This window comes from Monodelphis domestica, chromosome 2, assembly GCF_027887165.1.
Source record: "Monodelphis domestica isolate mMonDom1 chromosome 2, mMonDom1.pri, whole genome shotgun sequence".
NCBI lineage: Eukaryota > Metazoa > Chordata > Mammalia > Didelphimorphia > Didelphidae > Monodelphis > Monodelphis domestica.
The window spans coordinates 506876436-506892019 of record NC_077228.1 but is presented as its reverse complement, the minus strand read 5'-3'; the positions used below and the strand labels follow the sequence as shown (position 1 = coordinate 506892019).

The following is a 15584-nucleotide window of genomic DNA, read 5'->3' as shown; positions in this document are numbered from 1 at the left end:
GTGCCATAGGTTCACCAACATGGGTTTAAGGTATGGGCTGACCATGCTGTCTCTCAGAACTTGGAAGCCTGACTCCACTTGGGGAACACCCTGCATTCGGACTCATCCAAAGACCCTGAATGATGGGCAGAGTATTGGAGGGATGCTGGTGGAGGACAGGAACACACACACAGAGAAATGGGGGTGAGTAAGAGAGAAAAAGTGGGGAGAAGATGGGGAGTTTTCCATTTAGGCCAAGCCTTCAGGCAGGACCTTGGGTGCCATCTTGTTAGATCTCTAACCACCTACGTACTTTACAGTTACTTTTCATTGTTGTTTTTGGACTGGGCTTGTGATTTCATTGGCATAGAGAACTCTCAGAGAGGAAACTGTTTCTTCCAATGCAGATGGGTGATGCCTGTTCTACAGCTCCCAGGCTCAGAGAGTTGCCTGGAGGTACAGAGAGTGGGGTGACTTCCCCAAGTTCACACAGTCAGAGGTGGGGCTTGATCTTCCCAATTCCCTATCCTCTATGCTAAACTGCCTTCTGGTCACTAGTGTAGTTCTATTTATCCAGGCAGGAATGGACAACCTCTTGTCCAGAGTGGACATTGGGATGGACTTCTAGACTAGAGGCTGGGGTAGCCAGGGATTCCTGTGATGTCTATAATGGAGCAAAATTCCTGCTAACTTGGGGCGGGAGGCAGGCTTCCTCTTCCTCTTGGCCATGAATAGAGTCCAAGCTGCAATGCTATCTCTGTGTGTGGCTAATGTTGGATTTAACAACAGGCTCTTTTTTTCAAACCTTTACCTTTTGTCTTAGAATCAATACTGTGTTTTGGCTCCAAAGCAGAAGAGTAATAAGGGTTAGGCCATGGGGGCTAAGTGACTTGCCCAGGGTCACACAGCTGGGAAGTATCTGAGGTCAGATTTGAACCCAGGACTTCCCGTCTCTAGCCCTGGCTCTCAATTCACTGAGCTACCCAGCTGCCTCATTGAGGAGCCTCCATCCCAATTGGCTATGATGTACATGTATAGGATATACAAAACACATAGGAAGCCGAAACAGGGTAACTTGGGGCAGGGCATGGATGCCAACTAGATGGGAACACAAAAGGCCTCCCAACAGAAGGTGGTCTGAAGTTGAGTCTTGGAGGATGTGTCATCAGACTAGTTGCGGAGAGATTGAAATGCCCAAGGAGTTTATGTTTGAACCTAAAGATGAGAAGGAAAAGAACTGATCTAAGAGATCGAGAAAGGGTTCTTGTTGGAGATGGCATCTAAGTTAGCCTGGAAGGCAACAGCAAGGAAGAGGTTGTCTTCCAGACATGGAGGACAAGGGAATCTGTAAACAGAAAAAGAAGTTCAAGGGACAGCACCCAGGGCACTTTGCCTGGCATGGGGAGTGGCAAGATATGAAACAAAGTCCAGGAATCCAAGTCAACAAGGCAGATTGTGAATTCCAAGCTGAGGATGTATCTTAAAGGCAGAGGGAGCCACTGAGTATCTTTGAGCAGAGGAGTTCTTTAGGAAGATGATTATGGTAATTGTATGGAGGATGGATTGGAAAGGGAGAGAGGAGGCAGAGACCTTTTAGGAGGCTGTTGTAATACCCATACAAGATGAGAGGTGTGGGGTTTGGTGATTCTGTCTTGGCCCCAGTGACCTTACTAAAGATGGCCGTAGACCCAGGTTAGTAGTGCTAGTCTCTCCTCTTACTTGCTCAGGACTTCACATGTTATCTCATTCCCTCCCTGGTTTAGAAGCTCCTCAGAAAAGAGATTTTTTTTTGTCTTGTATCATTAGCCCCTTGTATAGTATCTGGCACACAGTAGGTGATTATTACATCTATGGAAAATTGATTTGATTCCATAGGGTTAGGCAGAGGTTGGGAGCAGCCCTTGGAACTTGGAAGAAGAGGCCACCAATTCCATTAAGAAGATCAGTTCAGTCTTCTCTGCCCATTCCTCTCCTCTCCCCACAAGGGGCTGCCCAAGAAGTTGAGTGATCACTGTCTCTATTTGCATGTTATCTCTTCCATTGGAATGTAAACTTTTTTTTAACCCCTTACCTTCCATCTTCCATCTTAGATATATTGGTTCTAAGACATAAGAACAGTATGAGCTAGGCCAGTGATGGCGAACCTTTTAGAGACTGGGTGCCCCAACGGCAGCCCTCATGCCGCATGTGAGCTGACTCCTCACCCCAGACGAGAGAGAGAAAGTGCTCCCATTGGGCTGCTGGGCAGAGGGATGGGTGATATGAAAAAATGTCCTCAGGTAGGTAAAGAGGGAAAATGGAACAGCCATAGATTCACCAACACAAAGCTAGGCAATGGGGCTTAAGTGACTTGTCCAGGATCACACAGCTAGGAAGTGTCAGAGGCCAGATTTGAACCTAGGACCTCCCATCTCTAGGCTTGGCTCTCAATCCACTGAGCCAGAATGTAAACTTCTTGAAGGCATATAGTAAATGGGTAATACTTCCTTTGCTAGGGAAGCTAACCCCTTGTGGGGGAGTTGGAGGAATAGGTTCTTTCTACAGTTAGTCAGGTCACCTCCATCAGTTGTGCCCTGGCCATCTGCCCAGGGGAGAGTGACCAAAATGAATGGACCAAGAGCCAGTAGGACAGAGGTTTGCTTTATTTCTACAGACATGTTACATGCTGGCAGTGGATTGAGGGGGTCCAGGGGCAGGTCAACTCATGTGCTCTTCAGCCACCAGCCATCTGGGGCCTGAGTTTGAGCTCTGGCTGGCTTCCCATGGACCCAGACCCAGGACTTCTTTACTGTCTTCCCTCTCCCCACTGTGGGTTACCAAGAGATGGCTGCAGCAGAGTGCTTGGGGTTGAGGATGGACATCTCTGTAGGCGGAGGACTGTGGGACTGAGTTGGGCTGGGATCTAGGTGCCAGATATCAGACCTTAGAGTGGGGTTCTTCTAGTTCCCCCTTCTGGACTAAGCTGGCTCTGCAATACTCAGGGCCTCTCGACCAATATGGCGGCTTTGAATTGAAGCCAAGAGACTCTTCTCCACAGCCAAGAACAGAGGGCCAAGTGCCCCAGGCCCCCCAGGTCCCTCAGGTCCCTTGCTGCCCCACAGCTGCCCCAAGAGGAAAAATCACTCTAGAAGAGTGGGAAGAAGTTAGAAGAATTTCTAATCTATGTAGCTTCCTTTAAAGAGAACAAAAGAGACCCAGAGGACTTCAGTTTCCTGCTCTGTGATTCCCCAAATCCCTAAAGACATTTTCAAGTTTCCAGTGGTATTTGGTTTCTAAGCTTGCCTGCCTTTCAATTCCCTTCCCTAAGGAATCTGGTTGTGGCTGTGCTGTCCTGCTCCCCAGGAACACCACGTTGATTCTGAGGAGTCTCCTATCAAGGACTACTTTGGTGGCAAAGAGAAGAACCCAAGGGTGGGGGGACGAGGATCCTACCCTGGCACCCCTACCTCTTCCCTGGCCTGTTGGAATGAAAATTGGGGAATAAATATAGACTGTTGCCAGGAGAGAAGGTTTTGGGGGTGAGGCAGGTAGAGTAGGGGAAGCTGGCTCCACTCAGCATGGGGATCAAAAGCAGATTCCTATTAGTAACTTTGACTTGGTATATGGTATGTATGTGTTCTCTCTCTCTCTCTCTCCTCTCTCTCTCTCTCTCTCTCTCTCTCTCTCTCTCTCTCTCTCTCTCTCTCTCTCTCTCTCTCTCTCTCTCCCCCCTCTCCCTCCTCTCTCCCCCCTCTCCCCCCCCCTCTCACTTTCTCTCTCTCTCTCCCCCCTCTCCCCCCCCTCTCTCTCTCTCCCCCTCTCTCCCCCCTCTCCCTCCTCTCTCCCCCTCTCCCCCCCCCCCTCTCACTTTCTCTCTCTCTCTCTCCCCCTCTCCCCCCCTCTCTCTTTCTCTCTCTCTCTCTCCCCCTCTCTCCCCCCTCTCTCTCCTCTCTCTCTCTCTCTCTCTCTCCTCTCTCTCTCTCTCTATTTTTCCCTCTCTCTCCCTCCCTCCCTCTCTCTCTCTCTCTCTCTCTCTCTCTCTCTCTCTCTCTCTCTCTCTCTCTCTCTCTCTCTCTCTCTCTCTCTCTCTCTCTCTCTCTCTCTCTCCCTCTCTCTCTCCCTCCCTCCCTCCTTCCCTCTCTCTCTGTCTCTCTCCCCACATACATATGTGTATATGCCTATATATAACCCACATACCAAGTCAAAGCCTGCTGTATACATACACAGATGTACATGTATGTATATATCTAGTTGCTGACATATACATGTGGGTCTATATTAGTCATATACCTTGTAGATATCATGTATCCAAGAACTTGGCACAGTGCCTGGCACATAGTAGGTGCTTAATATGCTTAATGCATACCTTTATAAGGAAAAACACAAGTCTGCCTCCAGAAAACATGATACATGGATTGCATGTTACAAAGCACACACATGATATTCACATGTGCTCTCTGGCTCTGAAGAGAAGTGACAAAAGGCTTTGTCATAGGCTTCACTGGTGGACCTCTAGAGCACCGACATTGATGAAATCGCAGAGCCGTTGACTATTCAAGTATACATATATGCATGTGTATTCCATGTGAGGCAATAATGACAAAATACACACGTATGATAGGCATACATGTGTATGCCACATTGTCAGACACCATATGACATGTATGTGTGCTCCCATGGTTTTGTTAACTCTTCATGGTTAATAGAATACCTGAATGAATGAGATCATGGATCCACTGAATACTGGAACCTATATATATACATGTGTATGTGCATGTAATATCCATAGTTTTGTGTGTGTGTGTGTGTGTGTGTGTGTGTGCTTTTGACCAGAACTATGCTATGAACAGGGGGTTCAGTGAAGAAACAACCCCTCCCAGTCTTAGAAAGTTCCTTGGGGCGCCGAGAGGTGAAATAATTTTTGGAGAAGGGGGTGGGCGCTCTCAGGACCTTGAGTCAGAGGCGGGCAGAAATGTTTGAGGGTTAGGGATGGCGGCGGTGGCAGAGGAGGACCAGAGAAGGCAGGGATGGGCCCTCAGTCCCCCAGGCCTTTCTCCTAAAAATCAAGTTGGCAAAGTCATGTTTTTTTTGTTGTTTTTGGGTTATTTTAGGGTTTCCCCCCATTTTTGAGAGGAGGGAGGAGCCTTTTTCCCTTCCTTCCTTGGGGGGTCCATCCGTGGTCGCTGGTCGCTCCTTCTCTTCAGACAGAGAGGAGGAGACTCGGGACCTAGCTCCTGGGGCATGCTGGCAATCTGGAGGATGGGCCATGGCCTCTGCATGGCTCACACTAGTCCCATGGGCTTGGAGCTGGAGTTCAGATACGCTGGAGCCACTGGGTCCAGGTCCATTAAGGCTGAGTAGAAGGTAGTGAGGTGCAGGTCACTCAGTCCGCTGGAGGTGCCATTGCCCGGTAGGCTTAGCTCGCTGGTATTGCCTCCGGACCCCGCCAGGCAGTGGGATGGGTAGCAGTGGGATGGCGCTGGGGATGATGTGACCAGCACCAGGGGGTCTAGGGCCAAGCTATCATCCTTCAATTCTTCCCAGAGGTTTCCTAGGAAGGAGGAATCACAAAATGCTGTATTAACAGAGCTGTTTGGGAAAGGAAATTCCTCACGGGGGGCTCCCTATACCAGGGCAATGGAGGTCCAGTCAAAAAATTGGGGAGGGGGAAAAACCCTCATTAGCTTCTTGTCCTTACTTGCTGCCTTCCCCACCCCCCATCCATACTCTGTATTCTCTAAATCTAACAATAACTAGGTGACCTTGAGCAAGTCACTGTCTTCCTGAAGCTTACTCCTCTGGAAAATGGGGATGATATTAGCACCGATCTCCCAGGGTTGTTGTGAGTATTACATGACCGTATATCTGCATGGTGCTTTTCTGACCTGAGAGCCCTGTATAAATATTAACTAAGTGTTCTAGAGAGATTTCTACTGGGTTCCATTGGCCAAGAAGCTTTAACTCATTTGGAGTAGTGATTATCTTGTGGGTTACCTTGTTTTTTTTCTCTTTTTTGGGGGGGGGGAAAGAGTGTTTAGAGCTGTGATTTCATGGATTAGGGGAACTCCAGGTGTGAAAACTCCCCCTAGCAGAGCCTGTCACCAACTGGATTACATAACTTTAAATGTTGGAGAAAGTTACAGTACATGGACACTGAAAAGTAAGTGACTTGTCTAGGGTCACACAGATTAAGTGCCAAAATCTTTCTGATTACACAAAAGACCCTCTAACTTGAAGTACAAAAATACTTCAAGGCTAGGTAGCTCTGGATTTTGAGCCAGACCTAGAGACATGAGGTCCTAGGTTCGAATCTGGCCTTAACTCCCCCTTTCCCACCATTAACGAACCCCCATTGACCAGCCCTTACCACTCTTATGCCTTGGAACTAATACGTAGTATTAATTCTAAGGCAGAAGGTAAGGGTTATTAAAAAAAAAAGTCTCAGCGCAGGTATTATCCCCACTTTACTACTAAGGAAACTGAGTCTCAATGACTTGACTAGGGTTACATAATTGATATGAGAGACAGAATTCAACCCCAGTTTTACTGCTCCAAATCCAGTCCTCTATCCATTACATTTGAGGCATCAAATATTTGTCCACAGACTATATTTCTGCCTATACCTCTGAGTACAGCAAGAATCAGAGTAAATTGTAATTGGGAAGTATTATAATAAATCCAATAAAACAGAAATGATATTACTATGTGGTTTTCTAAGTGAATATGCCCCAACCTTTTATATGGTTTTTCATCCAACCCTTTGCCCTATAATTCTTGATCCTATTTGGGGCTTTCTTGGCAAAGATACTTGAGTGGTTTGTCCATTTCCTTCGCTGGATCATTTGACAAATGAGGAAACTGAGGCAAACAGGGATAAGTGACTTGCTCAGAATCACATGGCTAGTAAGTGTCTGAGGCCAGATTTGAACCTAGGAAGATGCGCCTTCCTGGTTCCAAACCCATTGCTCTTTCTAGTTCTATCCACTGTCACCTGGCTGCCCATTTTATATGGTTTAATGGTCCTCTTTTCCATTTGAATTTGATATCTCTGACTAAGCCAAGATGTCCCTCTTTGCAGACTATCCCGAGTGAATTCTAAAGCCCAGTTCCCTCACCTCTTAGATCTCAAACAAGTTTCTGACTTTCTTCCATAATCCTGTGGGCTAAGAGACCCCAATAGAGATACTCTATGAATTTCATCCATGTGGAAATGAACTCCCTTAGGAGGCAGAACTTCCTGGGTTTTAGACAATTCCCACAGCAGAGCAGGCTGATGAGAGTTATCCCTGCTTAGCTATTGTCCCTCATTCAATCCTTGCCCCCTGTCTGGGGGCTTGTGTGCGAGTCCTGTTTGTCTGTTAAAAACAGAGCATCTGGAAGGCTATTTTTGAAGTTTTGAAGACTTTCCCTACTATTTCCTATTCTAATGGAAAGACAAAGGATTATTGAATGTCATAGCTAGAAGGGAGTGCCTTTTAGAGATGAAGAAACTGAAGCCCCAATATGGGAGTAGAGGGAAAATTGAGGTCTACAGTGATTTGCTCAAAGTCACATGGGGATTTGAACCCAGGTCCTCTGGATTTCAAATCCAGTTTTCTGGAATATAGGAGTCTTGTCTCATCTCTTGGGTTTCCTGAGGGCAGGAAAAGAATCTCTTTATCATATAGGGAAATTGTGTGACAGCAGGGACTATGCCCCCACCTGAGAGGGAGAGTTTTCTGAAGCTTCTCAGACTTTCTTCAAGGATGACAACCATGGCAATATGTATTATATGATAATATATTACAGTCCAAATCACATTACCTACCTTCTTGGGACAGGTGGGAAGGAGGAAGAGAATATGGACTGTAAAATGCCAGAAAACAAATATTTAAAAATTATATTGACCCATGACAGGGGAATAACAAAAATTAAAAATTAAAAAAAAAAAAAGATTCCATTCAAGAGAAGCTAGGTGGTACAGTGAATAGAGTGCCAGGCATATATCTATATCATCTATATCTATATCTATGTCATCTATATATCTATCTATCAATATCATCTATATCTATATCTATGTCATCTATATCTATATCATCTATATCTATATCTATGTCATCTATATCTATATCATCTATATCTATATCTATGTCATCTATATCTATATCATCTATATCTATATCTATGTCATCTATATCTATATCATCTACATCTACATCTATGTCATCTATATCTATATCATCTATATCTATAGCTATGTCATCTATATCTATATCATCTATATCTATATCTATGTCTATATCTATATCTATATCATCTATATCTATAGCTATGTCATCTATATCATCTATATCTATATCTATGTCATCTATATCTATATCATCTATATCTATATCTATATCATCTATATTTATAGCTATGTCATCTATATCATCTATATCTATATCTATGTCATCTATATCTATATCATCTACATCTACATCTATGTCATCTATATCTATATCATCTATATCTATATCTATGTCATCTATATCTATATCTATATCATCTATATCTATAGCTATGTCATCTATATCATCTATATCTATAGCTATGTCATCTATATCTATATCATCTATATCTATAGCTATGTCATCTATATCTATATCATCTATATCTATATCTATGTCATCTATATCTATATCTATATAATCTATATCTATAGCTATGTCATCTATATCTATATCTATGTCATCTATATCATCTATAGCTATAGCTATGTCATCTATATCTATGTCATCTATATCATCTATATCTATAGCTATGTCATCTATATCTATATCACCTATATCTATAGCTATGTCATCTATATCTATATCTATGTCATCTATATCATCTATAGCTATAGCTATGTCATCTAATATCTATATCTATCATCTATATCTATATCTATGTCATCTATATCGATGTCATCTATATCGATGTCATCTATATATGTATCATCTATATCTATATTTATGTCATCGATATCTATATCATCTATATCTATATCTATGTCATCTATATCTGTATCATCTATATCTGTATCATCTATATCTCTATTTATGTCATCTATATCTACGTCATCTATATCATCTACATCTATATCTATGTCATCTATATCTGTATCATCTATATACATATCATCTATATCTATATCTATATCATCTATATCTATATCTATGTCATCTATATCTATATCATCTATATCTATATCATCTACATCTATATCTATGTCATCTATATCTATATCATCTATGTTTATATCTATATCATCTATATCTATATTTATGTCATCTATAGCTATATCATCTATATCTATATCTATGTCATCTATAGCTATATCATCTATAGCTATATCTATATCATCTATATCTATGTCATCTATAGCTATATCATTTATATCTATATCCTCTATATCTATGTCATCTATATCTATGTCATCTATATCATCTACATCTATATCTATGTCATCTATATCTGTATCATCTATATCCATATCATCTATATCTATATCATCTATATCTATATTTATGTCATCTATATCTATATCATCTATATCTATATCATCTACATCTATATCTATGTCATCTATATCCATATCATCTATATTTATATCTATATCATCTACATCTATATCTATGTCATCTATATCCATATCATCTATATTTATATCTATATCATCTATATCTATATTTATGTCATCTATAGCTATATCATCTATAGCTATATCTATATCATCTATATCTATATCTATGTCATCTATATCTATATCCTCTATATCTATATCTATGTCATCTATATCTATATCTATGTCATCTATATCTATATCATCTATATCTATATCCTCTATATCTATGTCATCTATATCTATATCATCTATATCTATGTCATTTATATCTACATCTATATCTATGTCATCTATATCTGTATCATCCATATCTATGTCATCTATATCTATATCTATGTCTATGTCTATATCTATATCTCTGTCTCTGTCTATATCTATATCTATATCTATATCTATCTATATCTATATCTATATCTATATCTATATCTATGTCTATGTCTATGTCTATGTCTATATCTATATCTATATCTATGTCTATATATTTTTCCTACTAAGGAGAGTAGGATCATAAGACTAGGAAAGGTCCACAAGACTTTTGAAAACCAATAGAAATAAAAAGATGGCTTTAACCTCCCCCAATTTCCATCTTAGAATCAATAAATATTGGTTCCAAAGCAGAAGAATGGTAAGGTGATGGCAGTTGGAGTTTTTTACACAGCCAAGAAAAATCTGAGATCAGATTTGAACCCAAGACCTCCTGTCTCCAGGCCTGGCTCTCTGTCCACTGAGCCACTTAATTTACTCCTCCAATTACTTTTCACCACCAGGTCTGGGCAAACTGCCTTGTACAAGACTGAAAGAATTAGTGGATATGATTCTTGAACCACTGTTGGTGATCTTTGAAAAATTATGGCCATCCCTCTGGTCTTTGCAGAAGCCGGGCGTTACAAATAGAGGATATTGTATATATGATTAGCTACAGTGTCTGTGCAGGTACCTACCGCCTGCCCCCAGAAGCCTACCGAGACAAGGGACTCCTCTCTGCCTCTGTGGAATTTGTGCCAGCTCTTTAGGGTTCAGCTCAAACTCTCTGCCTCCAGGGAAACCTTCCCTCAGCAGCAGTGAGGACCTTTGCTCCCTGGGCCCTCCCCTAGCCCTCTCTTGGCTCCTCTCTCCTCTTCCTTTGCTCTCTTTCACACTGAAGTGGAGCCTGGCTCCCTTTGAACCTGAGTGCCGCCATCTTGGTATTAAGCAATCCTAGGACTGCTGGGAAAGTGAAGCACATAACAATCCCTTTCTGTGGGAAAACTCTCTGGACTCTGGATCAGGTTTGTTTCTTAACTATAATTAATTACCTCTATTATCTCTCACCTCTCTCCTTGCTTTAATTGTTTCAGCCTTATAGCTTAGTAAAGATCTAATGATATTTCTTTAACTGAAGATATAAGTGCGTGTAAATATTATATATATTTATGGGGTAGATACATATAGTTATACGGATATACAATATACACGCCTCCAGATAAACACATGTGTGTACATGTACACATATGTACAAATACACGCATGTTTGCACAGGTGTGCACAACACATGTTTATGCAATGCAATCATGTTTATGTATATAATACACATCTTATAAACACATGCATATGCATATAGGTACAAACGCATGTGCACAACACATGTTTATGTGCATGTAAATAAATATACATATATTTTGTGTATATGATGCATGCATCTTCATATAAACATGTATGCATATACACATTTATATATGCATATATGTATGGATATCTATAAATGTGTACTTATAAGATATTCACATATATTTTTATGGATATGTAATACACACACATCTTCAGAATAGAATATATGTATATACATATATGTGTAGGCATCTATATCTATATTCATATATATTCACATAGCCAGGTGGCACAGTGGATAGAGAAAAAGGTCTAGAATCAGGAAGACTCATCCTCATGAATTAAAACACAGCCTCAAGGGTCAGCTGGGTGACTTAGTGGATTGAGAGCCAAGCCCAGAGACAGAAGGGTCCTGGGTTCAAATTTGACCTCAGACACTTCCTAGCTCTGTGACCTTGGACAAGTCACTTAACCCCCATTGTCTAGTTCTTCACCACTCTTCTATCTTGGAACCTATACTCAGTATTGATTCTGAGACAGGAGTTAAGAGTTTTTGTTTTTTTAATTAATTATTATTTGAAAAACTTAATGATTATTATTTTTAAACCCTTAACTAATTTAATACTAAATATGGATTCCAAGATGGAAGAGTGGTAAAGGATAGGCAATTGGGGTTAAGTAACTTATCTTGGGTCACCGAGCTAACAAGTATCTGGGGTCAAATTTGAACCCAGGACCCTCCTGTCTTTGGGCTTGGCTCTCAATCCACTGAGCCACCTAGCTGCCCTGGGAGGTAAAAGTTTAAAAGAAAAAAAAAGGAAAAGAAAAAATGAGTTGAGCTTATTTAAACTCAGAGATGTCACTCTCTGAGCATTTCTCTTGTGTTGCAAGTAGAACAATCTTTTAGTAGTGACTGTCTTGGAGTCTTTCTTTTAGGCACCACAATAGTATTGTGGTTATTTGTGTGCATGTGTCCTGGCCTCCCACTAGACTCCAGCACCTTCCCAGCACATAGTAGGAAGCTTGTAAATATTTGTTAAATAGCTGTGCTTTGCCCAGAGAACCCCTGGGAAAAAATCTCATTTGGAGATCCCTGAACCTTCGCCTCTTCTAGCAGCAGAGCCCTCCCCTCTCCACTCTTGGCTCCCCAATCATGGTTTCTTTGGGGAAGGGGTGATGCTTACCCTGGAAGTCAAAGTCAGTGAGGGAGGGATTGATGGTGTCAATGTCGGTGCTGAGGTCTCCCTCTGGCATGAGTGTGTCCTGCATTGTTCTGGCTGGGGAGGGTTCGGATAACATCTTCATGCCATGGCTGGGTGGAGTGTGAGCAGGCAAGGGAGAGTCCTGAGGTGTGCCTGACTGAGCCTGGAGCTCGCCGTGCCCATCTGAAGGTGGGAAGAGGGTTTGGGGGACCCCCGGTTGAGCCAGTGCTGGTGAGAGGTGTGGATAACTCTGCGGATAGCAGGAGGGAGGGTGTCCTCCAAGTAGGCCTGTCATGGGGTTCTTGGCGTGGATGGGGCCTGGTGCCGGATGGAGTGAGTGGAGGGACTGGGGGACAGCAGTGGGGTTGGCTGGGTCACACAATGCCATTGGCCTGGCAGGACCTGAGCTGGGCAGCCCCTGGGGTGGGCAGGGCATTAAAGGAGACCGAAGTTTCTCACTCTTGTCACCGATGAGTGTGTCTAGTTCTTCTGGAGAGACCAACATAAAGAGAGAAACCCATTAAGCCCTGACCCGGCAATCCCTAAGCTCCATTCATGTCTGCCACTGAGCCCCCGTGTCTAACCTTGAACTCTGGTTCCTGGAATTTAGCTATCAGCTCCTCCCACTTCATCCTTATTCCTTAGCCTCCATTACCTTTACTTTCTCTAAGCCTTCATTGCATAGCCCTCATACCTAGTGCTCAACCCTCATCCCCATCACGGGATCCCTACTCCCATTATTTTTCCTCCATTCTCATCTCTTAGCCTCCATTCTCATCATTAAACCTCCATCACTCCAGCTTCGTTCAGTTGCTCAACACACATTCCCATTACTTTTCCTGGTCCTCATACCTTAGCCTCTATCCCCATCCTTAAGCTTCTATCATCTTTATCATCCAGCCTTCACTTCCATCACTTAGCCCTTACTCCATTCTCATGAATTCCCTCCCATCTTTAAACTTTAGCTTCCAATCCCATCAATCAAGTCCCAAATGCCTCAGCATTCAGCCTCCAACTCACCACTTATCCTCCATTTTCATCACTCAGCCTCCAGGATCTCCATCACTCAGCCTCCATCTCCATCACTCAGCCTCCCTCTCCATCACTTGGCCTTCATTTACATCACTCAGACTCTCCTATTCCCATCATTCAGTCTCTATTCCCACCACTCAGCCTCCATTCCCATCACTCAGTCTCCATTTTCATCAGACTCTTGTATAATTGAAAATCCGTCACCCTAAACAAGAGCTACATATCCTGAGAGCCCACTGACTTCCTGTCATTACGTACTTCCTGTAGACAGAGGATAAAGGGAGTGGGCGTTGAGGCTCTTCCTGCTCTTTGGCATGATGTAGCATCAGCGGTGATGGTGGTAAGGTGGGGAAATTTGAAAATGGCTAACCAGCCATGGGCATGTGGTTTTTATTTTTATTTTGTATCCTCTTTATTCCTTGATTTCTAGTGATCTCAAATAATAAAAACATTCTATTTTATGAAGTTTAGTTCTTTTTTTTATTTTTTATTTTTTTTTAGAACCCTTACCTTCCATCTTGGAGTCAATACTGTGTATTGGCTCCAAGGCAGAAGAGTGGTAAGGGCTAGGTAACTGGAGTTAAGTGACTTGCCCAGGGTCACACAGCTGGGAAGTGTCTGAGGCCAGATTTGAACCTAGGACCTCCCATCTCTAGGCCTAGCTCTCAGTTCACTGAGCTACCCAGCTGCCCCCGTTTAGTTCTTTTTTAAGGTAATAGATTTTCAATTATACACTCTCCACCCCATCACTCAGCCTCCATCTCCACTCCTCACTCCTCAGCCCCTTCCAGCTGCTGCTGCTGTGCCCCAGGTTCACCTGGCTTGGCCATGCTCTTCCGCACTGCAATGGGGTCTTTCCTTTTCCACTTCTGGAGTTCCTCCTGCATCTTGTCGATCTTGGCTGGATTGAGGGCCCACAGGCAGCCCTTGCGGGATGAGCTGCCCGATTTGTTCTCTACCTTCTCAAAGCACTTGTTGAGGGACAGGTTGTGGCGGACAGAATTCTTCCAGCCATCTGGGGCTGTCTGTTAAAGCCAAGGGGAAGGAACAGATGAGAAATCACTGCACCCAGACTTCCCAGCCATACCCCTTCTGGGGCCTGAAGATACCCCAGAAAAGTCACCATGGGCAGCTCCCTCCTCTTCCTTCTCCTCCTCCTCCTCCTCTGCCTCAGCCTAATGCCGAACTTCCTGGTTTTTTTTACTGTTTCAATCATGTCTGAATCTTCCTGACTCCATTTGGGGTTTTCTTGGTGAAGATATTCGAGTGGTTTGCCATCTCCTTCTCCACCTTATTTTACATCTCCTTCTACACCTTATATGAGGAAATGGATGCAGACAGGGTTAAGGGACTTGCCCAAGGTCATACAGTCAGTAAGTGTCTGAGGCCAGATTTGAACTTGGGAAGATGAGTCTCTCTGACTCCAGATTGGGTGCCATCGAATTGCCCCAGGGAAAGTATGTGCAAGAGATAATCTACTCTAGCTGGAGTCCTAGTCAATCCCAATTTCACAGGGCTAGAACTGGAGGGGATTTCAGAGGCTGTCTTGCTTTTATTTTATTTTATTTTATTTTTATTTTATTTATTTATTCATTCATTTAGTTAGTTAGTTATTCATTCATTCATTCATTTATTTATTTATTTAAACCCTCACCTCCCATCTTAGAATCAAGACCATGTACTGGTTCCAAGGCAGAAAAATGGTAAGGGGTAGGAAATGATAGTTAAGTGACTTGTCCAGGGTAACACAGCTAGGAAGTGTCTGAGACCAGATCTGAACACAGGACCCCCTGTCTATGGGGCTGGCTCTCCATCCCCTGAGCCACCTAGCTGTCCCCTTGCTTTTATTTTACAGAGGAGGAAACTGAGGCCCACAGAGGTAGAGGTGACTTGTTCCAAGTCTTGCAGCTAAGGAATGACAGAACTGGAATCCGGGACATCAGAATCCCGATACGGTGCCCTTTTTTCACCCCATGCAATACACTATGGAAGAGTTTGTGCGAATCTGTTTTCGTGTCCTCCCCCAGCTTCTCTGAGTATCTGTGAGCCAGTGTGTGTGTGTGTGTGTGTGTGTGTGTGTGTGTGTGTGTGTGTGTGTTTCCCCTCTCCCAAACCGAGGCAAACAAGGAGGCCGGTGCCCCTGCCAGCAGAATAAACACCCATTATGTCTTGTCATG

The 15584-nt window shown here is 43.0% G+C and overlaps 1 protein-coding gene across 1 annotated transcript in view; it reads right to left on the bottom strand.

Moving 5' to 3' along the window:
- Nucleotides 1–4084: 4084 nt before the first annotated feature.
- Nucleotides 4085–15584, bottom strand: part of FOXN1 (forkhead box N1) — a 30046-nt gene continuing 18546 nt past the window's right edge. The window contains exons 6-8 of the mRNA XM_001375795.4: nucleotides 14225–14432; nucleotides 12358–12864; nucleotides 4085–5509 (exon numbers count right to left, since the gene is read on the bottom strand). Of these exons, the coding sequence (XP_001375832.1) occupies nucleotides 5241–5509; nucleotides 12358–12864; nucleotides 14225–14432 (984 nt within the window). The 3' untranslated portion in view covers nucleotides 4085–5240. The remainder of the gene's footprint in view (nucleotides 5510–12357; nucleotides 12865–14224; nucleotides 14433–15584) is intronic.